Here is a 21,460-nt window from a genome sequence, read left to right on the forward strand (position 1 = left end):
ATACCAGTGTGAATGCCGAAATAATAATCATAATGAAAAGAAGTCCCTGCTACGCATATCATGGATACGGTTTCCTAATTTTTTTATTTTAAAAGAATGAAACATGAGAAATATTATGCACAACTCGACTTCGACTACAGTTTATAACCCTCCCTAATAACCTCTTCATCTGAGCCTTCCCAAAATTCACAACCTTTTTTTTCTTTTGAAAATTCATAAATAATACATTTATATCATATAAAAGAAATAAAATCACACACACATATATCTTGGAATCTTTAGACAATTATACTACAATGCAACAAACTGGCTCACAAAGATACTACTAAAGTTTAAGTAGCAATTGTAGGCATGAAAACATACGACTAACTAGAGACTAAAGAAACCAACTCACTCTGTATTGAGTGAGTCATCACACAATGAACATACATACAAAACTTCTATGTTATATAAGGTCCGTGACGAATAAAAAGTTTTATTATGAACACACATCTCAAACTTCCAAGATCCTACACTTTTATAGAGTGTAAAAGACGCAAGTAAATTCATGGCTTTCTTTTCTTTAAAGATTTTTTTTTCTAATAAAAGTTGCACAATAAGGTCACAATAATTTATCTTACCAGATCGGAATCCTACTTTGGATCGTGAGGGTTGGTAGGATCGAATTGGTGGAATCGAATCGTAGTATCGTAAGATCCTACAATTTCATAAAATAAAGATAATTGTGCTAGAATATGGTAAGAAACTCATGTTAAGAATTTACACAAAATAATAATGACCTATTTCATTAACAAATGTGTAGTTTTTCAATAATATAAGATTGAATTAGCATACAACCAAAATCTTATAGGAAAAATATATTATGTGAAATTATTTTATGATATTTTTATGATAGGGTCGTATCGTAGAGTCGTAAGATCGTATTAAAATTCTACCACGTGATTCTTTGTAGTTGGATAGGATCGAAAGATCCTACAAAATTAAGAATTTAAGATCCTACGTAAGATCAGGTTCGATAAGGTTCTTAGGAATCGTAGAATCGAAGGATCGTAAGATTTGGATCGAAATTTTAACGACAATATTTACTACAAAAGCATGAATTTATTAAATTAAAGTACAGGATTAACGAGTAGGGATTCCCTTACAATAAAGGTGATTTATGATTACAATAACCGAATCAGTTTATGCCCTGAACTTTCAGGTAGAATCGACAAAAAAAAAATGTGGATTTTTATTGCACTAGATGACTACATAATTACAAATACGATGATAACAGTCATTCAACTGTTAAAATATGTAAAGCTCCCCCACTGATTTTCCTCCCGAAAGAAAAGAAAAAAAAATTGTTAAATTGGTAAAGATAAGTGTACATTGTCAAGTTGTATGAGCCTCAAAATTGCTGTAGGTGCCTCGCAGAATACTGTGAGCAGTTACTATGATCTGGTTATTAGTAAACTAGTCTATAGCTTGTGAGCTTCGTGGGGTATCTGCAACTCTTCGCAGTCGTCAACAACCACCTATTTGTAATCATGTAAACAGATCAAAATATTACCAGCATAAATGTCAGAAAGTTGGTGAGTAGATGAACATGCAAGTGGCTTTACCTGGTAGTTTTCGCCATTGTATGTGTACCTGACCAGCAGTTTCTTAGGTTCTCCTGGACACGGGTCACAAAATCCCATAATGCCTGATTTCTTCACACCCTCATGAAGCTGAAAAAAAAATCTAGGTACTAAGATAGCGATATTCACAAAATATATCCTTCACATAAGAAAGAAATAGATGATGCATATGGACAAGGACAAATTTATCAATTCTACAATATTGAGGGTCCTTTTCTTCCATAGATTTCAGAAATCTGCTTCACATTGCGTTGGTTAGTTCCTAATTATTTTTAGGTGGGGTGTAGCAACTGCGGGAGTTGTTCATAAGATAGAGACAGTATACACCAAGGACGACATAGGTCCTTGCAGATGAAAAGAATGGAGTGGGGAGGAAGACTGAAATAGCATGCATTAAAAAACTAACAGGGGATCATACCTTGAGTTGTCCCAAATCATTAACCAAAAAATTTAGAGGTGTAGTGACATCAATAACTTGTGAAGCCAAATCATCATTTGATCCTTCCAACTCATCCTGCTTCTTCAGAGCTTTCACACTACCATAGACTGCTTTTGTGATAATCAATCCACCAACTTCAGTTTGTTTGTTCCTCTTCCTATTGGCCACATTTTCTAGCAGCAGCTGAGCCTTTGCTGCTGCTGCTCTAGCCTCTCGAACCTAGATCAAAGTGTCGAGGGAAAAGCGAAGGTCAGAAATAAGTCATAGTAACCAGGATTACCAAGTCCCAACATTATAACAAGTGAAACAAAAACATTTCCCACGTCAAGAAAATTTTGATTTCACAAGCTCACTCCATTTGAGGGAATTGACGTGGCAAAAAGGGTAGAAATTGTTTTTAAAATGCCGCTAACAGAAATCACTTGATATCTGTTGAGGATCTAGGGGGGACCGAGAAGTCAATACATTTTTCCACAGCCACGGGATGAACAATTACTTCCTAATAAAGTAACATCAGAACACTCAAAACACTTTTTTTGGGGGTGGAGCATATGGTTGTGTCATACCTGGTCTGAAGTTTTCTCCATAGTTTCCAGTGCCTTCGCCTTCTCTCGTCGAAGGTAATAAGGTTTCGCAACAAATTGCTGCAAACAGAATGAATACAATCAAAACATGCTCATCATAGCTAATTCTCTCCTGCAGGGAGGGTGTAAAATCACTGTTGGTTATATGGAGCCACATTCCCACAAGGAGAAGTGATGCAAATGCGATTTGATCCCCCTGCCTAGGATACCACTTCCCAATACTAGTATGATCTAAGATGTTCTCTAAATATTTTTTTTTTTTTGCATTTAATTTGACTTCTGATGAAACAAATTCTAACATCAGAAAAAGAAGTCAGGAAGTCGTGATTACTTATTAGTCCCAATTGGCTAAGGATAGAACTAGATCTGCTTAAATCTGAGCCTCCTTCGACCCTACCAATGGCATGATCCATATAGGAGCATTATCCCCTACTCTGCTCTCCCCCTCTCCAACGTATGTGTGCACACGAGGTCAGACCTCTGTGCCAGGATCAGGAGGTCTAGGGTGAAAACTATAAATGGTACAAACAATTAGGGGCCGTTTTGGTTTGGCGTTTTCAAGAGAGGATAAGAGAATCAAGTAGCTTCAATTCCCTTGTTGTTTGTTAAGACAATTCAATCATTCCCTTTACCCTCTCCTTTCCACCAGAGTCCTCTACTTTCATTCCCGATCCTACCCCAAGGTTTCACTTATCCTTTCTTTCCTCTACTCAATGGTCACCTTGACCAATCATTGACCACACCCAAACACCATATCCCCCACCCCAGCCACTGAACCACCGTATCAACCCGCAAACCCATCATTCCAGCCACCCTAGCCATCAACACCATAACACCACCAAAACCAACAATCAGTGCACCAAAGCACCACCCTAGCCACTAAAACCACCACTCCGCCACTAAAACCACCAATCCATACACCTAAACCACCAACCCCATCCACAAGACCAGCTCGGCACCACCCATCCATAGAAACCACCCCGTACTTTCATTCCCCATCCTTTCACCAGAGTCCTCTACTTTCATTCCCCATCCTACCCCAGGGTTTCACTTATCCTTTCTTTCCTCTACTCAATGGTCACCTTGACCAATCATTGACCACACCCAAACACCATATCCACCACCCCAGCCACTGAACCACCGTATCAACCCCCAAACCCACCATTCCAGCCACCCTAGCCATCACCACCATAACACCACCGAAACCAACAATCTATGCACCAAAGCACCACACTAGCCACTAAAACAACCACTCCACCACTGAAACCACCAATCCATACACCTAAACCACCAACCCCATCTACAAGACCAGCACGGCACCACCCATCCATAGAAACCACCCTGTACAGGCACTACCTCCCACCTAAAAAAACCCACCCACCCAAAAGAAAACACCAACTGGAAAATACCTCCACCACCCTGCAAACCCATCCCCACCTCCTTCAAAACAACACAGCCACCCCAAACTTGATAATCCATAACCCTAAAAAATAATAGTTAGAAAATAAAATCAAGAGTAAGAATGGATAAATAGATTTTCTTATCATTAATGATGGCTTAAGATGGTCAAATCCGATCATGAAAAAAAATTTATGGTCGAATTTTACCTTTAAAACCATAAATTTAATCTTTAATAGTGATGGAGAAGGAAAAGAACAAAGGAGGTGATGGGCGGCAGTGAGGTGGCAGCGCCAGGGGTGGTGGTGATGAGTGGCGGTGAGAGAGTGGCGGTGAAGGGAGGGGAGATGGTACTTGGGAGTTGGGAGAGAGAGGGAGAATGTGGTGGAGCAATGGTGAGAGGAGGAAGAGGAGTCTAAATCCAAACGACATTTTTCATCAAAGGGTTCAGTTTTCCGTTCTCCTTGTTTCTCTTTCTTAAACCCTTTCTCTTTCCCCTTCATAAACCAAACGCCCCCTAGTGTAGCAGAAAAGTCAGTACTGCATTTACATTGGAGCCATATGCTGCAATTAAAATGGTTAAATAAGGGGCATAAAGACTGAAAAATGCACTGAACTGCAAAGTAAAGCTTCAGGTACTTTTATCATACTGCATCTACAATCACCATCTCCTTGCATGGATTTTACTTTGCTTATAAATGCAATAAATAAATAAACAAAGAGTAACAAGAGTTGTTCAAATATGAACCTGCCTAACAAAGTTTTCTAATAAAAGGGAACTAACTAACCTTAAGTACGAAATAAAGGGAAGTTGGAATGGCAAATGTTCCTGCTGCAAACACAGGGTTGATATATCTGGAGATTAAAACCTGAGCCAAAAATCACCCCATATCAGAGTTCCACAAGCAAAAAATAAAGTCAGAGGAACAGAAATAATGAATTTTAGCCATATGTATGAAACTTGCCTAACTCGTCAGTGTAAATTTACAACCTTTTCTACAAGTCTCTCAAAAGTCAAAAGAGGGCACTGACATGAACATGCAAAAAAATTAGGAGCCAACATAGTAGCACCTTAATCTCATAGTTTTACTGTAGGATAAATTTGAACATTTATACTCGAATAAAGTGAGAAACTAACAATTATATTTGCCTCAACAATTCTTATCATGCAAACAGAGGACAAAGAAGGCACTAAGCTAGTCACTACTTCTAGACTTCTGTTCAAGGGAGCATGAATAATTAAAGAATGATTTTCACTGGAAAATGTGTGATGCAACAGACAGACTCCAACATCAATGCAAATTGAAAAAATACATTAGCTTACAGGAACTATTAGCTTTTGACCACCACGATGCAATTCAAACTTCCAAAAGATACCCTGTCAATGAAAAGAAATAGAAGAAGAGATCATTGACAGCAAAATCAGCACAGTGGCTACTGACAATTTAGTCTGGCTAAAAGCTAATAGATAAGTATTGTATTTGCAGGAGATAGTAAAGTAAAAACAACTGGCATTGCAAGTTTAAAAAACTTTAGGTCTTAGTTCACATAGTTGAAAAAACACTTGGATTTACTTGTACACATACTGTTGACAGATCTTTGAGTCTCCTATGAACCAAAAAGGCGAACAGAGGAAAAGTAGAGGAGGCAGAAGGCAATAAGTTCAAGAAGAGTAAGCCTAAACAGGAAAGTACTTTTGACTTTCAAATGAGAAAAACACACAAAAGAACAAATAGCACTTGTGTCCTTTTTTGTTATTATTACTACATTGACCAACTTCTTCAATTTGCCTAGGAGAGTGTTTGTAGGGCGCAGAACATTTTTCCGGAAAGTTGGTTATCCCATTTTTCTTTCTTTGGTTTTTACAGGGTGGAAATTAGTTTTCTAGGTGATGACAAATAGTTCTCCCTAGGGTGTAAAACAATTTCCTTCACAAAGGAAGGGAAACCACATTTTTCCTCACCTTCCTTCTATCCATCCACCCTCTTTTATTTACATTATTTTATTTTCAATTTAACTCTACAAGGAGCCCAAAAAAGGCAACTAAGCTAAAATTGTGTTTTCCCTTGGAAGTTGTCTTTTCAAAGAAAACCATCTTCCATTACAAAAGGTTCTCGGTCCAACCAACGCAACCTAAAAAGAAAAACAGATGTTGCACACAAATAGTCTAATCCTAAACATGTCTACATGATTATAAGGAACTTTATTAAATAAAGTGAAATATGAAAAGTTACTGCAGAGTGTACTCCACTCAAAATTAAAATTAACAGTTCTTCTCATGCCCAACACATAAAGACAGCAAACTCCTTTCACCTGTCTAGATGGGGGACTGTTGGAGGCTCCTAGACTTAACTATCAACATGAAAATCTAGGTTTATGCAATTGATGGTAAAAAATATCAAGAATTCCAGACTCGGACACACTCCTGCAGATCTGTTGCTTGAAGATATCATTTACCTGTCTGCGTCTCAAGCAAAGAGGACGGGTAGTACGATAGCTCATTATATCCCAAGAAGTGTTCCTAATGTGGGGGAAGATTGTCTCTTGATTGAGAACTTTCCCCAGGGTATTAAGGCCTATGAGGAACTATAGAGTCAAAAATAAGTAATAATACTGTTCCCACCCCCTGCCTTGAAAAATTACACCTCAACAGAGAATGATAGTAACTATCAAAACTAAACAGAAGAGAAAACCAAGGATCTCTTGCGAGTCCCGTGACATATTAGATTTACTGACCACCTCATGAAAGTCGCTATGGCTTGTTTGGCTGGTCACTTTAGCCCTTCTAATTGGCTGTTTTAGTTAGCTATTAGCACTAAAAATTCATAAAGATATTTGGTGGAAATTGTGACTGAAAAATCTGGCCTATAAGCTGCTCCAATCAACAGTTCCGTCTTGGCAAGACCATAGTTACCTGAATCCCTATAGAATATAGCATCCGCACTGTGCTGAATTTAGATATTCTACGTCCTCCACCAATCTCGAACTCAAGAGCATTGCTACAAAGAGGAGAATACAAGTCAATAGCAGACATAGTACAAGACATGCACCATATACATATTTGCACATGGCAAATATTTGAAAGAATCATTTCTGACAAAGGTTCATTGCAACCAAGTTTATGCATCAACAACAAATCGGTCAAAAAGAGTAGATTTTAAGAAATTCTATGGACGAACCTTCCTACTCTGCCTGAGATACGCCCATGAGACTTTGACGAAAAGCGATGAGTATAATGAGCTGATGCCCCAAAAGAGCTGGTACCGAACTGCACCAGGATAAACAATATATCAGAAGGAAGTAAATTATCCATGACTAATCACTAAATCAACATCTATATCCTGTATATCAGAAAAGATAAAAAGTTTTTATACAAGTAACACACAACAATGAACTTGCAATAAGCCTAAATATTTCCTTAGAAATCCTTCAATGGAGAACTTTGACTAAATGAAAAATTGGAAACTCATTGAGCAGGAACACCCCCCCCCCCCGCCAAAGGGAAAAACAGGAAAGAGACATCCATCTCTCTGGTGCCCTGAATGGTCCACTAGTCAACATAGGCAAACTTGAAAATGGCAACAGCAGACAAATAACCGTCATAAACAAAAGAATAGGTCTCCAAGATGCATGTATGCTTCAACCATTAGTTCAATATGCAGACACTTAAGAGCCAAACAAATGACAAGGAAGTTTACTGGAAGTAGTCTCCAGTGTCCACCAGATTTAAATAGTTGACCAAAAGTATCGAACCACAAATGCTAAAACAGCACATAATCAAGAAATCATTTCAACCAGGAAAAGATTGCTTCAACACCCTAAAACATAGTTTCTCAATTTAAACTTTGATACCTTTATCTCTCCAGCAGCAGACATTTTCTCTTCTTTCTTTTGCCAACCAACAGCGATAGATGATTCTGTACCTAGAAGTAGTTGTATCTGAATTGACATTTATTAGAAGTGGCCAAGAGAATCTTGTATATACAACTGCATTTGTTATTCATCAGCTACTATTACAGATAGATTGACAAACTTAATGTACTATAAATATTACGTAAATTAGAGGTTTTGATATTGGATTTTGTTAAGGTAAACTTAAAACAAACGAGTTTTGAATCAATGTTGTTATTAGGCAATTCATTACATATTGGTGGTTTATCTTATATTCGTAGTTAACATTGGCTAGGGAAATAGACTCCTCACTTGGGGTTGGGGGTGATTTTTGGTTAAAGATCTTTTAACTAATTTACACTTATGAGAGTATTTCAAACACCTTCTCGTAACAATATTTTATTTTCATATAATTAACTCTTAAGGCATCATTAACACACTAAAGCTTGAAAGTAACCCATAAGTCCTGTGTGTAGCTAATCCAATACTTTACCAGAAAACCCCATCATAACATCACTAGTACTTATTAATGCTTATGTATTAACCTCTTAAAGGTATATCAGCAACCTCATTAGTGCATTATTAAGGGATTATTTATTATATTATTTATGGGTAACTTATTAGTACATTTTTTTCACTAAATCCATTATTTAGTGGTAACTTATCTGAAAGTCCAGTAAATCTCCTTATTGGTGTCAAACTTTAAGCACCATCCTTTACATAATGAAATGTAAAAGATAAGAAAATGAAGGTCGTCGAGATTGCAGAAGACGATTGATGCCTACAACCACATAAAGGAATCTTCCCCTCACACGTTCCATTTCCCTTTTTTTCTTATAATGCGTTATTGAGAAAAGAGAGATGGATATACATTTCCATTAGAAGTCTGCGACATTTGGCGGGTCCATAAATTAGAAAGATTGATGGATCCATCTTTTAGCGACAGTGCAAGTCCCGAAGTGGCAGAAGAGTGAGGTGATAAGTGGCTGCGAGAAAATAAAACCAGGTTCAACTCTTCAATAACTGGAAGCTTGGCAATCAAGAAGAGCATGAAAATGAGGTAGTACAGACATAAAAATAAGAAATAAAAAATAAAAAATAAAAAAAAGGAATACAAGTCAAATACCGTGTTGTTTGTATACCAATAAGTGAATGCAGACCAGCAGAGGCCATAAGCTCATTAGAGGCAACTGAAGATATCTGATGTTTAAGTACAGCAGTAGCAGCACCACGACCAGAGTTGCCTGTAACTGCTAAGTTCCCTCCAACGGCAATTCCAATGCGTTTGGACATTTGCGATTGCACCTCACTGTTCATGGCCATCCTGGCATATACATGTACAAGAACCAGATCAATTAGTGGCATTTAACAGTATTAAACAAGAGCATCCCTCACAACACCAGTGAATATGATCACAAACCAAGATAATACATGTAGTAAGGTGAAAGTAACAAATAACATACCCCCTCATAATGCCATCACCATCCAAAAAATGTGGCAATGACAAATTGGCCAGAATCGAACCAGTAGGTCGAATATCGGCCAATTTTTCTTGTTCCTTCCTGCGTCTTAACCTTTCAAGTTCTTCCTTTATTTCCTCAGCTTTATTTAGCTTTACTCCAAGTTCTAATCCAGAGTTCAAGCCTTCCATCCCATATATATCATATATCTGTCTTTTATTCTCATCTGAGAGTATTTCATATGCCTCACATATCCGCTGAAAATTTTCTGTTGCGATTTCTTTCATCTGGAAAAAGAATTGTCAAGCAAATGTTGAGAATTTGAGCTCAACACATTGTCAAACAGATGTGCATGTTGAGAACAACTTCATTAACAAATTAGCTTTATGCCCAGGATATTTAAAAATTCTGATGTCCTCTTCAGAAAATACAATATCTACTGCAAGTACATAGATGATTCCTAACCATAAGTAACAAAATTGAAAGCTTATATATAGTCTAGGACTTTTCTCAAAAAAAAAAAATATATAGTCTAGGACTTCTAAAGCGATTATCTAACATAATATAAATCATTGATCTTCGTATGTGACTGTCCATGTTTGTGGCATTCATTACCAGTCCCAAGCCCAGATTAGGTCTGTGGCGGCAGCATTAAAAACTAGTCACATATTATGATATCAATCGATCTCTTTACCTCTTTTATAGAACTTCCAAGACATTTGTATATCCCCAAATTTTGGTTTTCTCCTCAAACTTCAATTGATTTTTGGTTCCTTGTATATTCTCTAATCTTACTCCTCACTTTCACTGTCAATTTTCTCTGTTAAGCTCTTATTCCTTTGCTCTATTGTTTCATTTGTCATGAAAATAATTTCTTATGACAATTCATGTTAGCCAACCCGAATCATTTTGGGAGCACGGCTTTGTCATTGTTGTATCATAAATCATTGATCTCCAACTATGGCATCTTACACAAGTACTTTATTATCCGAAAGGCATCAGTTCCATGACTTCCATCCTTCACGAAATTACGTCATTGGTCTTTGTTTCCAGTCAGCAAGAGGAAATGCCATCAGCTGCTGCTATATGACAGGCTGCTTGACAACATTTCAAATTTTAGCACTCACTGACAGTTTTGTAAGAAGAATCCTATGCTCAAGGAGCTTTGTCCTCTACCTCCTTTTTCCTTTAATGGTCTGGCAACATGTCAAGGGTTTATGGAGTGAAGATATTGATGATCCTCTCCAAGGTCCAGCGTAAGTGAGAAGTTCACAAGATGTTTGAGATTATTACGTGCTACTTTCTAGATGCAATTGAAAGTAACTTGCTCAAGCAAAAGTATGTCGTGTTTTCCTCAGTTCCATGATCATTTCCACTAAAAGATAAACGACTAGTACTATCAAGTTCCCTAATGAACATTCTCAACCGGAATCTTCTCTTCGGCAACCAGTACTCCAGTAGTAATAAGAAGAATTTTTCATTAGCAACCAGTAAGTAAAAGAACCAAACAAGGAAAAAATTGGTAAAAGAAAAAGTGATTGGAGGGCCTTTCTAGTTTCTATGGAAGCTATTAGGTTTAAGCCATCAACACAACCCATGGCCCTTATCTCACTTGTCTAAATGGTGGAAATCCATTCCAAACAGCCCAGAAATGGTATTAGAGTGTTTTTCAATGAAGCCACTTCCTCCTTCAAAAATCAAATCATTTCATCACACTTTCTGCTCAAGACAACCCTAAATCAGTGGCGACATTCTCCAGTGATTCTAAAGATAGCATGTGCAGTTGGAAGTATATAGTGATGTATTGACTATTAGACAAAGATGAAACAAGTAACAGGTTTGGGTTAAATATTCAATCCAGCAATTAGCAGACGAATCTGAATCCTGGTAGTTCCAAGTTAATTGCAAAGCAAAACATTTGAATGAGAAGTAAGCTAAAAATCAAAGTCCAGAAAACCAAAAGTGGAAGAAGAATAAAAATGGACAAGTCAAAACATCGAAAATGGAAGCAAAGGAATAAATTTAGCAAAGAAAAGAGAGAGAGAGTAATATAGATACATTAGAAGCTTGGTATTTGTCAGGATGATAGACTTGAGCCCATTGTCGATAAGCTTTGCGGATTTCTTCGGTAGAAGCGTCAGGAGATATGTTCAGCAAACCATACAGCTCTCTATTTGGAACACTGTACTCCTTTTCCTCCATATCCAATGATTCAATTTACCAGAACAAAACTCAAACACGATTAACCTGCTATGAATTCAAGATTGAAGATTGAAGATTGAAGATTGAAGATTGAAGATTGAAGAATAAGATGCTTAAGGGTTCTACAAGGGTTTTTTCTTTTTCTATTCAGCTTTTTTTTATCCTCTTGAGTCTTCAACAAGACAACAACAAAGCTTCGCTTCTGGACTTCTGGTTCCGGTTCTGGCCCGTCACCTGTGGGCTGTAGTATTTGCTTGTTCGCTATATTACCATCTTGCTATTCAAGTAGTCACCCTAAAAAAAAAAAAAAGACAGAGCTCCTCGGGTTACCTAAATTATTACATACTATAACTTTTAGTTTGATGTGATAAATTTAGGAATTTATGACTAAATTAGAGAATTTTTTATCATATATTTACGTCAACCGGATATATCATAATTGTAATACATTTAAAAGTCAACACTATTTTATGCTCATTGCTCAATCGAAAATCTCTAAATGAGCAAAATTCCACTCAATTCTATTCACTTATGCTCATTCGTCTAAATGAGCAAGCACTTATAGTCATTTGAAAAAAGATGAGCAAACTTTTGCGCTTATTTCTCAAATGCACATAAGTGTTTGCTCATTTTGAAACTACAATATTTATTTCAAATGTGAATTTAAGTCTATCATTTATCGACTCTAAAACTTCAATATTTTGTTTTTGACATTAAAAAAGCTTAACTTTCTGAAATCTTATTTTACAATTCATATTTGATTGCCCCACAATGAGAAAGAAACCATAAAGGAGACCAGAGAAACTTTTTTTTTGGCAAATAAAAAATCATATATTACCAAAAAAAATCGTGTGATTACAAAAGCTAATCACATGAGAACAAACATACAAAGAGGTAGCAGAATTACAAGATAATGGTCCTTACTATAAAACTAGCTCTTGTCTATCCACATCAGAACATCTAGCAGCTACTTTAAACAAAATCTCTTTTACTTGAGGGGGATCAAGCTTTTGATTACAAAAGATTATAGAATTGCGCTGCTTCCATATTGCATAGACTGCTTCTGTAAAGATCAATGTAAACAGTCTGTTTTTAGAGCTCTTTGCCTTCCTTACAACAAAGTCCACTTCCTCCTGGAAGTGTCTGCCAGCTCGTTGAATATTCACACACTTGCTAAATGCATACCATATTAAAGCAGCATAGGTACATTCAAAGAATAAATGTCGCACAGTTTCAGTAGCTAGAGAACACAAGCAGCTGGTGATGTTACATTGTATGACCAGAGAAACTTAAAAGTGAAAAACATTAAAGGAGAAAAAAAATTAAAACTAATGTTTATTTTTATAGAGTTTGTCTTGTGAGATACCGCCTACTTTTAAATTAATTTCTTTTGATGATTAGTTTAATCCATTTAGTTACCAGGTCTAGTTCTACATTAAAATTGGACCGTCTTTTTAATAATTTTTTATTTTTATATCATCTCTTGCATTATCAATCATTAATTGTGCTCTTGAAATTTTTTGGAAATTCTAATATTGATTCTCAAATTTGAAATTAATTTTGCAATTGATAAAATTCAAAACTTCAATATTTGTTATTGACATTGATTAATGTTAATGAAGGTCGCAATAATTTGGAGGAGAGAGATTAATTAATTTAGCTGAGATAAATTTTGTAGTTAAGTAAAACGGCTGAGAAAAGAAAGATTTTGAAGTAAGAGAAATAACGAATGAGGCATTAATGATGAAGAAGAGAGCTGGAAAAAAGAAATAGGAATAAGCATTTAAAAATGAGTATTTTATTTTTGTCCATTTGGAGAATTACCACTACTAGTAAACCCGTGTGTAGACATGTAGTGTATTGTGTACCATGCTTGTATTCCCAAACCATGAGTCATTTGGTGATATCAATGCTTAATTATTAGTACTTCGTATCTTCATTTTTTATCTTCTTATGTATTTATCATGTACATAAAAAGTAGGCTCATTTGCCACCGAAAGCCTATGACCTTTAGCTCCAGTGGGTATGGTTATTGTAACTCTTAAGATGTAATTATTTGATTAGTGGTACTAAATGATAGTAATTATAGTGAAATTATATATCAAGAATCATATTATTTGGTTGTCCACATAGATTATTAACTGTAAAAACTAGCATTTCTTGTACAAACTCCAATACTAGTGATCTACTAGAAATATTTTAATGATCCGATTCAAGCTTGAGTTTAGGGCAGTTCGACTAGAATACTAATAAATTTACTACTCGGGTTTAGTTTAGCTCACTTGAAACGCGATAGATGTGCCCAAAACACAATCTTAAATGATATTATTAATTTTCTTGTCTCATTGACACCTCTAGTCCTAGATACACTTAGAGCTGCAAACCAGACTCGTATCCGTTTACCTAAAATACATGTTTTCACATGAAAGTAACCACTCGAAACAGAGTGTGACCAACCTAAACTAATTCAATGATCCAATATGGATCGAGTCACCAAACGCGCACCATGGCCCAAAGCGTAATGGACACGAGACAGACCCTTAGTTGAGTGGGCCCGGCCTGACGTGAACGTAAGCCCGCCACAAAGGTGACTTGAATATGAACCGACCCAGAATAACTCGATCTACATACATGCGACCGTATGATCCGTTTGTTCACCTCTAGATATATTAATTAAGAGTAAAAATAAATTATATGTAGGGAGTCATTATAAGATGTTACAACTTACAAATTACAAGTGGCGGGTAATTGGTAAGTAGTATAGTTGCGATGTCGATTTCATTTATGTAGTAAATTAAACCGAAACAAATCCCTATCCGGTACGAAATGAAGGAGCTATCACTATTTACTATTTAGTATTACTACTTGCTAGCCACCAAAATAGATGTATCTAGTGAAGAAGCAAAACCAAACCGTCTCTCTCCGTTTGGTCTTCTTTAATTTGTTATATAAAAATGAGTACTCGTAGTAATTTTGATTTTTGAGGGGATAGTCTCTTACAAGTCTCTAGTCTATAGTGTAATAATACTATAATAGTAATGGCAAATAACAAGTGTGGACGTTTGGGTGACAATCCAGATAACGGAACACATTAACTCCAAAATCCACATCACCAAACTAAAATCAAAGCCCTCAGTGGCTCAGTTGTCACATTAAATCTCACTCTCCAATTTGGCCAATCCCCAAACTTTGTTTGCTCTGGGCCAGTTGAGACTTCGGGGAGGCTTTACCTTGGCTTTCTACATGTTGTATTGTATCATTGTATGGTGTATGGACCCTCCCTTTGTTTTAAACAATTACAAAAATATCTGGTTTTGGATATTGAATTGAGAAACCAACAGAAGACGAAAATCATCATCATTTATTCATTTGTACTACATAATACACTCATCTCATCATAGAGTCATAGAGTGATAGAAGATCAGTGAAGAGCAAATGGGTGTGCACTTGGTGGTTGTTGCGGCATTTCATCTGTCAAGGGGCTCTATGAGTTTGAGTATCCCTCGAATCGCCGCTAACTTGATCTGGCCTTTTCTAGTTAAGCTTTGCTTAAGCCTCAAAATTCCCACTCAAGATTTGGTTTCTTCTTCTAGCTTCTTACTTTTCCAAATTGCTCAGATTTTTAATCATCAAAACAACACCAACAATAATTCTACTAACACTACTACTACTACGTCTACTAGTACTAGTACCACCCGATTGGATCGCGCTGTTCGATTAGTACGGCAGAGACTTGCTCTTGCTAGAGATTCGTCCTCGTCTTTAGCTCATGATGATGAGGAAAGTCTCCGTATCCTCTCCATGCTTGCTCTTTAATTTTATGTCCCTCCATTTCTTTTTTTTTTTCTTTTGTTCCTACCTCTTAATTCATGATTTCTTTATTATTACCTACATTTATCACTGTTATTGCTATATATCATATATATGCTTCATCTGTAAATTTCTCGCTCTTACTTTTGCTCTTGCTCTTGCTCTTGCTCTTCTTCTGATAGTAAGTTAGCTAGTCACACCACACACCAGCATCAATGCAACATTATTATTGTTGCTTTTCAACCAAAACCAAAACCAAAACCAAAATATTTACTACCGGAAACTCGTGCTTTTCACAAATTACTCCTAGAGAGCTTCTATATTAATTAGGAGTATATTACAATATTATTAATGTTGAGCTACTTTTTTTTTTATTCAAGTAATATTGTTCTATCTCAGAAATTTTGATAATGTTTCTCTTTTCAATTATTATTTTTTCGTTACTACTGTTATTATATGAGATGCATTATCGACGATGTACATGGTAATTAACTAGTTCTACAATCTATGTGGCAATAGGAAAGAAAAAACTGTACAATCAAAGAAACTGAAAGAATCAATAATCAGATTTACATGGTTCACCAACACCAATAATAAAAGTGAAGAGATTACAAATTTCTCAAGTATCTACTAGTGTTGAATTGTTGATCATCTCAACATTGTCAAAGGTGGATTATTGTATACCAAATTAATTACCAACTATGCTTTAAAATTACTTGTCGAATTTCGATCTTTTCTGGTTGTAAGTTAGAACACTCACTTGCATTATTGCAGGAGGAGTACGAGATCAGCTTGTATAAGGGGAATCAAATTATATAGATCATTGTTATATGTGTATAAAAAGGATTGTTCAAGTATCTGTATCTTTGATAGGATAGGATAGGAGTTCATAAAATAAAAGAAACGGATAGGAGTATACTCGATTATTTAATGTCGGAACATCGGGTTTTCGACAAAATTCTCTTTCCGAGTGTAAGTTCTATGTATTGGATAATGGATAACATTATTGATGAATGATGATGCATATGATTTGATGCAACTATGCAAGTATTTTGTTTTTGTTGACAAATAGTGTTGCGTGTAATAGCCGTGTATCAACTATGAAGTTTCCCTAACTTTTACGCATACAATTCCATTTTCAGTTTTTTTGTTTTTATTTTTTTTAAAAAAAAATTCTCAATTGCTTGTTTGGTTGAATGTAGGAAGTATAAATTTCTTGAAGTTTATTTTCCCATGTAATTGTATTTCCTAGGATTTGTTAAATGTTGTTTGGTGATTCATGGGAAATGAAAATTCTGATGAGAATTTCTACTTACCTAGGTCCTAGAGGTGGTCATTTTAGCCCGGCCCGGCCCAGTCTGTTTTTGGGCCGGGTTTTGGGTAGAAAATTTCGGCCCCCGGGCCGGGCCCGGCCCGCTCAATTTTTTTGGCTTTGGGCGGGCTTTTGGCAAGCCAAAAATGACTTTTTAGTCTATTTTTTGGTCCGTCCCGTTTTGGCCCGCAAAAACCCGCTAATTTAGGCTCGAAATAGCGGGCTTCGGACACAAAAATTCGGCCTGAAATTTTGGGCCCTGCCCGGCCCGACCAATGGGTAATTTTTTTGGCCGTGGCCCGGCCCGAACCCGGCCCGACCCATGGATCCTCAACTAGGTCCACATGTAAGTAATTTCCTGCATTTTGTAGAAAGTGGAACTTCTTAAGAATTTCTATTTCCCATGAATTTATCAATCAAACAACATCAAAAATTCCAATTCCTTGGAATTCTAATTTCCCATATCAAACAATGTCAACCAAACAAGCTACACAGATTTGTCTAGATGTTTGCCTAGTACTAGGAAGTTAGAAACCAAAGTACCAAGTAAAAAAAAAAAAATTGACATGAACAATTTAAATTAGAGATGGTATTGTGTCAGACACCTCGTCGGACAAAGCACCAACACGCACAAAAATGCGCATCCTAACTTAAATATTTTCAGTTAGTGTTTACATTGTTTCAGTTAGTTTCTCTACAATTTTCATTTGGTATTTATATTACTTCGGTTACTGTATAAAATTTTCATTTACACATGTATTCCAACCAGACTTATTATTTTCAGTTAACTCTACAAATTATTCAGCTGGTATTTATATTGTTTTAGTTAATGTTTAAATATTTTCATTTACAGAAATGTATTCCAATAAAACATTATTTTCAGTTAGAGTTTTACAGTTTTCAGTTGGTCTTTATATTATTTCAGTTACCTCTTTAACTTTTTCATTTAAACAAATGTATTCCAATTAAACTTATTCTTTTCAGTTAGTGTTTTTCACGAGAAGCTGCGTCAGTCTTCACCTTCTTCGACTTCGAACTGTATTACCGTTACATCAACAACAGCAACATCAGAAAAACACAACAACACACTAAAAATTTGAAAATAAAAATCAGTGAAAAATCCAACCAAATTATACCTAGAAACTTCATCTCTGATCCTCTTAACCATATTTGCGATGTAGTATGTTATATCAATTTCCGACAGTAATCAAATATAGAATTTCAAACAAAATGGAGTAAATTGGAAGAGAAAAAAGCAAAAAATCGAGAGCAAAAGTAGAAATAAGAAGAAATTTTGAAAGAAGAAGAAAGATTGAAATAAGAACAATGAAGAACGAAAGAAGTTTAAAAACCGTATAAAAACCTAACTGTACCGTTAAACAAAAACAAAGAAAAAAAAACCAATCAAAAAAAAGCCTGCGCGCGTCTCTTATAAGTGAAACTTTTGGGCTCAGCTCGTTCGACCAAATACATTGGGTCAGACGGTCTGACCTAATAGTTTCACTTTAAATTATCAGTGTTATGTCAATTTTTAGTCTCAATTAAGGATTATTTTTAAGTAGTTCTAACTATACATTTTTTTTTTCCAAAATTGGTCTCATTAGGTTAATTACCTGTTACAACAAGTAAAAACAACTTTTTTTTTTCTTCCACAAGACCACAACCCATCATAAATTTCAAGTAAATCGCATGTGAGAATCGCTATCAAATATCAAAACTTAAAATTCAAATTGTGCATCTCATAATACAAGAAATCTCTTACGGTTTTCACATCATTTTCCGTCAAAATCAAACGATTTCAGTTCCTCAAGATACATTTCACTCAATCAGCAACAAGACTTCAGAAAATCAACAAATTCAACGTAGCGACGACGAACCTTGGTGAGGGTGAAATTAGGGAAAATAAGCTTAGGAGAGAGTTAGATACACAAGTAGCGGGTAGCTATGGGTGAAATTAGCAAATAATATTTCTCTTCTAGAGTTTCTGGAAGGAAAAAAATAATATAATTTTTAACAATGAAAAACTTAATATCCATAGAATCCTACACAAAGCAATACTTAATTATCTAGAATGGGATCTTCTTAATAGTGTCAATTGGTGTCACTCCACACGTACCCCGTTCTCTCACTCCCTTATCTCCTCCATCATTCCAAATCCTCCCCCTCCATGCTTGTGAGTTGTGACATAGACCCCTTTGCCGAACTCCTACTTCAAACTCAGTTTTGATGGCCGGCTCAGTCCATCAAATCCTCCACTAGTACTGTTAGAGTCATGCATCCTTTGTGATTAGCAAGGAACCTTGTGAAAGCTTGCACATATATGATATAACCTCATCAAAGCACAAGTTTTTGTAGCAGAAGCATCATCCCTTCAGGATGGCCTTATCCTTGCTATTGAAGAAGGCATCCATAACCTCTTCATAAAGGGCAATAACTTGTTGGTCATCAAAGCAGTTCAAGGCCTTTGGAATCCGCCATAACAAATCGATAGCATCATCGTCCAAGACATCGAGATTCCCCTTTTTCGTTTTGATAACTATCAAATTGAGTATATCTACTGGAAAGCCAACAAAATAACAAACTGGATAGTCAATGTCGGTCATTTTGTCGAGTTTAGTTTTCCTAATTAACTTTGTATAACTTTAACTTTTCATTCCATACTTATAAACGATGGTTTTGGAGTTTCTTTCGTGCAGAGAGCTCCTAAAATATTTTTACCTTACCTTATGAAAAAGTAATACTCTCTCAATTCCATCCATGAGATAGTGGAGTTTCTTTAAGTCAAAGATGGTAAATCTTTACTATTAAGTATCTCACAAAATGTACGTATTTTGAAAATTATCCTTACCTCAAGGGCGGCCCTTTCATTACCATATACCAAAAGAAGCAAAAAGAACATGTTGGACTTGATTCACTGCACACTAATATTAGTGTGGATTAGAAATCTTGTCTAGCCCTTCAAATATAGTGACTCATAATTTTTTTTTATATAGTGATCATTTTCAATCTATAGTTACTTTTTTTTTTTATTCGAACTTAGTGATTTTGTTAAACTAATTTATCATGTAATGTTTACCCTTTATAGCATATAATATTTTTCTCACATAGTCACTCTATACCACCTACAGTTACCCTTTCTAACATAGTAAGATTTTCTAACTTATTCACTCCTTTTTTTTTCCCCATGTAGTCACATTCTCGACCAATAGTTACTCTTCTTTGATTTCTGCTATTTAATAACGTAATAATGACTTTTTTAAAAAAATTAACATTAATTCATTAATTTAAAGTCATATGACACTTACAATAGAAGTCAAAACTAAACAAATACATATCAAAATGAATAAATATAATTCTAGTATGATAAAAATACAATCGTTGAGTAGATCTAATGCTTATGTAAACCCTTGTCTTTCACATCGCTGACTAATGCAGCCTTCTGCAAGGGGGTCTGTCGATCTTTTGTAGTTTTGAAGTAGAACCGAATTCAATTCAAGTGATTGTAAACGAAATCTTGAAATCTGTTGCAACTCCGCACAAATTTCGATCAACAAATCAACATCTTGAATTACACAAAACCGCAAAAACAATTTCTCTAAACTCTCCCATGGAGAGAGATAAAACCCAATATATGAGTAGAAAAACTCTCATTAGAGAGAGATTGAAATTTATTGGAAACATAAACATAAAAAACTAGTAATAAAACGAGAAAAGAGGCTTACCACCGCCCAAAAGGGTGGTGGTAGCCCCTAAGTTGAAAATTAGGGTTTTGTGGGAGGAGAGAGAAGAGAGAAAAAGAAGGAGAGAGACTTCCAAATTCCAATTGTTGTACTACTTATTATAATGACCTTTTTTTTATGAAATGCGTACTTACCATTTCTCACCTAAAGTTACACATATAGATATATATCAACAATTAGATCCATATTAAATTTTAGCATGGAAAAGATCTTATAAAGTTATTCTAGAAAATTAAATGCACCAACATTGTAGTCCATAAATTTAATATGGGAAAATTTCAAAAAATTACTTTTTACAACACATATTTTTCTAAATACTTCCTTAGAAAAATTATTTTTTAGTGCCTAATACCTTATATAAAAAAACTCCTTTCTATATACTATCATTTGACTTTTTTTTTTGTAATTAATAACTACCGTCAAATGACAACGGTACTAGGTGGTGTTGTTGGTGGGCAACAAAAAAACAAGAAATGAATGAAAACGGAGGAGTAACAAGCAGGCAAGATGGGGTTTGCCGGCGACGCTTAGGTCGTGGGATAAAGGCAATAAGTGGCGATGAACTCATCACAAGTGGTCAAACCCTCCAGTTATCTGGTAGTGTATTGAAATTTTTTTTGTTATACAAGATAGCTTTTTTAAAAATAACATTTGAAATGTAGTTTTTTTTTAAAAAAAAATGTATTCCTCCATTTCATAATACTCGCTACACTTTTCATTGTAGGAAGTTTTAAATTATTTGTTATACTTTCTTTTTCGTTTTTTCTTCTCCAAAAATTACCTAAAAATCCGTGAATTAAGAAATATAGCAACTCTCTCCTCTCTACTACTTTCAAAACCCTAGCCTCCATTGTTGATTTTTAAAGGGGCTTCCATCGGTTTTTACCGTTGGAAAGCCCCCACCTTTGTTTTTTTTATTTGTTTTTAGGTTTCCAATAACGATTTCTCCCTCGAAAGAAAGGGTTTTCATTTCCTTCGTAAGAAAAGGTTTTTCGATCTCCT

The 21,460-nt window shown here is 35.5% G+C and overlaps 1 protein-coding gene and 1 long non-coding RNA gene across 3 annotated transcripts; one reads left to right on the forward strand and one right to left on the reverse strand.

Moving 5' to 3' along the window:
• Positions 1-1,081: 1,081 nt before the first annotated feature.
• LOC104907846 (chaperone protein dnaJ 13) lies at positions 1,082-11,851 on the reverse strand. Of its 2 annotated transcripts, XM_010696853.4 has the most exons (13): positions 11,453-11,850; positions 9,398-9,681; positions 9,061-9,258; positions 8,806-8,920; positions 7,896-7,982; positions 7,223-7,311; positions 6,958-7,042; positions 5,368-5,421; positions 4,832-4,912; positions 2,628-2,705; positions 2,041-2,280; positions 1,605-1,712; positions 1,082-1,517 (listed from the first exon to the last, which is right to left on the reverse strand). In XM_010696853.4, exons 1-13 carry the CDS (start codon positions 11,594-11,596, stop codon positions 1,461-1,463), a joined length of 1,620 nt encoding a protein of 539 aa, XP_010695155.2. In that variant the 5' UTR covers positions 11,597-11,850; the 3' UTR covers positions 1,082-1,460. The 2 variants fall into 2 exon arrangements, with proteins under 2 accessions (XP_010695155.2, XP_010695156.2); XM_010696854.4 differs by lacking the exon at positions 2,628-2,705 and having other exon boundaries at positions 11,453-11,851.
• Positions 11,852-14,376: 2,525 nt separating this feature from the next.
• On the forward strand, positions 14,377-16,547 carry LOC104907845 (uncharacterized). The gene is made up of 2 exons (XR_792087.4): positions 14,377-15,890; positions 16,181-16,547. It is a non-coding gene; the product is annotated as an uncharacterized LOC104907845 (long non-coding RNA).
• The last annotated feature ends 4,913 nt before the right edge of the window (positions 16,548-21,460 follow it).

Source organism: Beta vulgaris, chromosome 5 (genome assembly GCF_026745355.1).
Source record: "Beta vulgaris subsp. vulgaris cultivar EL10 chromosome 5, EL10.2, whole genome shotgun sequence".
Classification (NCBI taxonomy): Eukaryota; Viridiplantae; Streptophyta; class Magnoliopsida; order Caryophyllales; family Amaranthaceae; genus Beta; species Beta vulgaris.

Bases quoted from the DNA above. Each gene is read 5' to 3' on its own strand.
- LOC104907846 (XM_010696853.4), bottom strand. From the start codon at position 11,596: ATGGAGGAAAAGGAGTACAGTGTTCCAAATAGAGAGCTGTATGGTTTG. The intron at 8,921-9,060 runs GTATTTGACTTG...ATTTTCTCGCAG, and splicing joins ATTGGTATACAAACAACACG to CCACTTATCACCTCACTCTT. The intron at 7,043-7,222 runs GTTCGTCCATAG...TCCTCTTTGTAG, and splicing joins ATCTCAGGCAGAGTAGGAAG to CAATGCTCTTGAGTTCGAGA.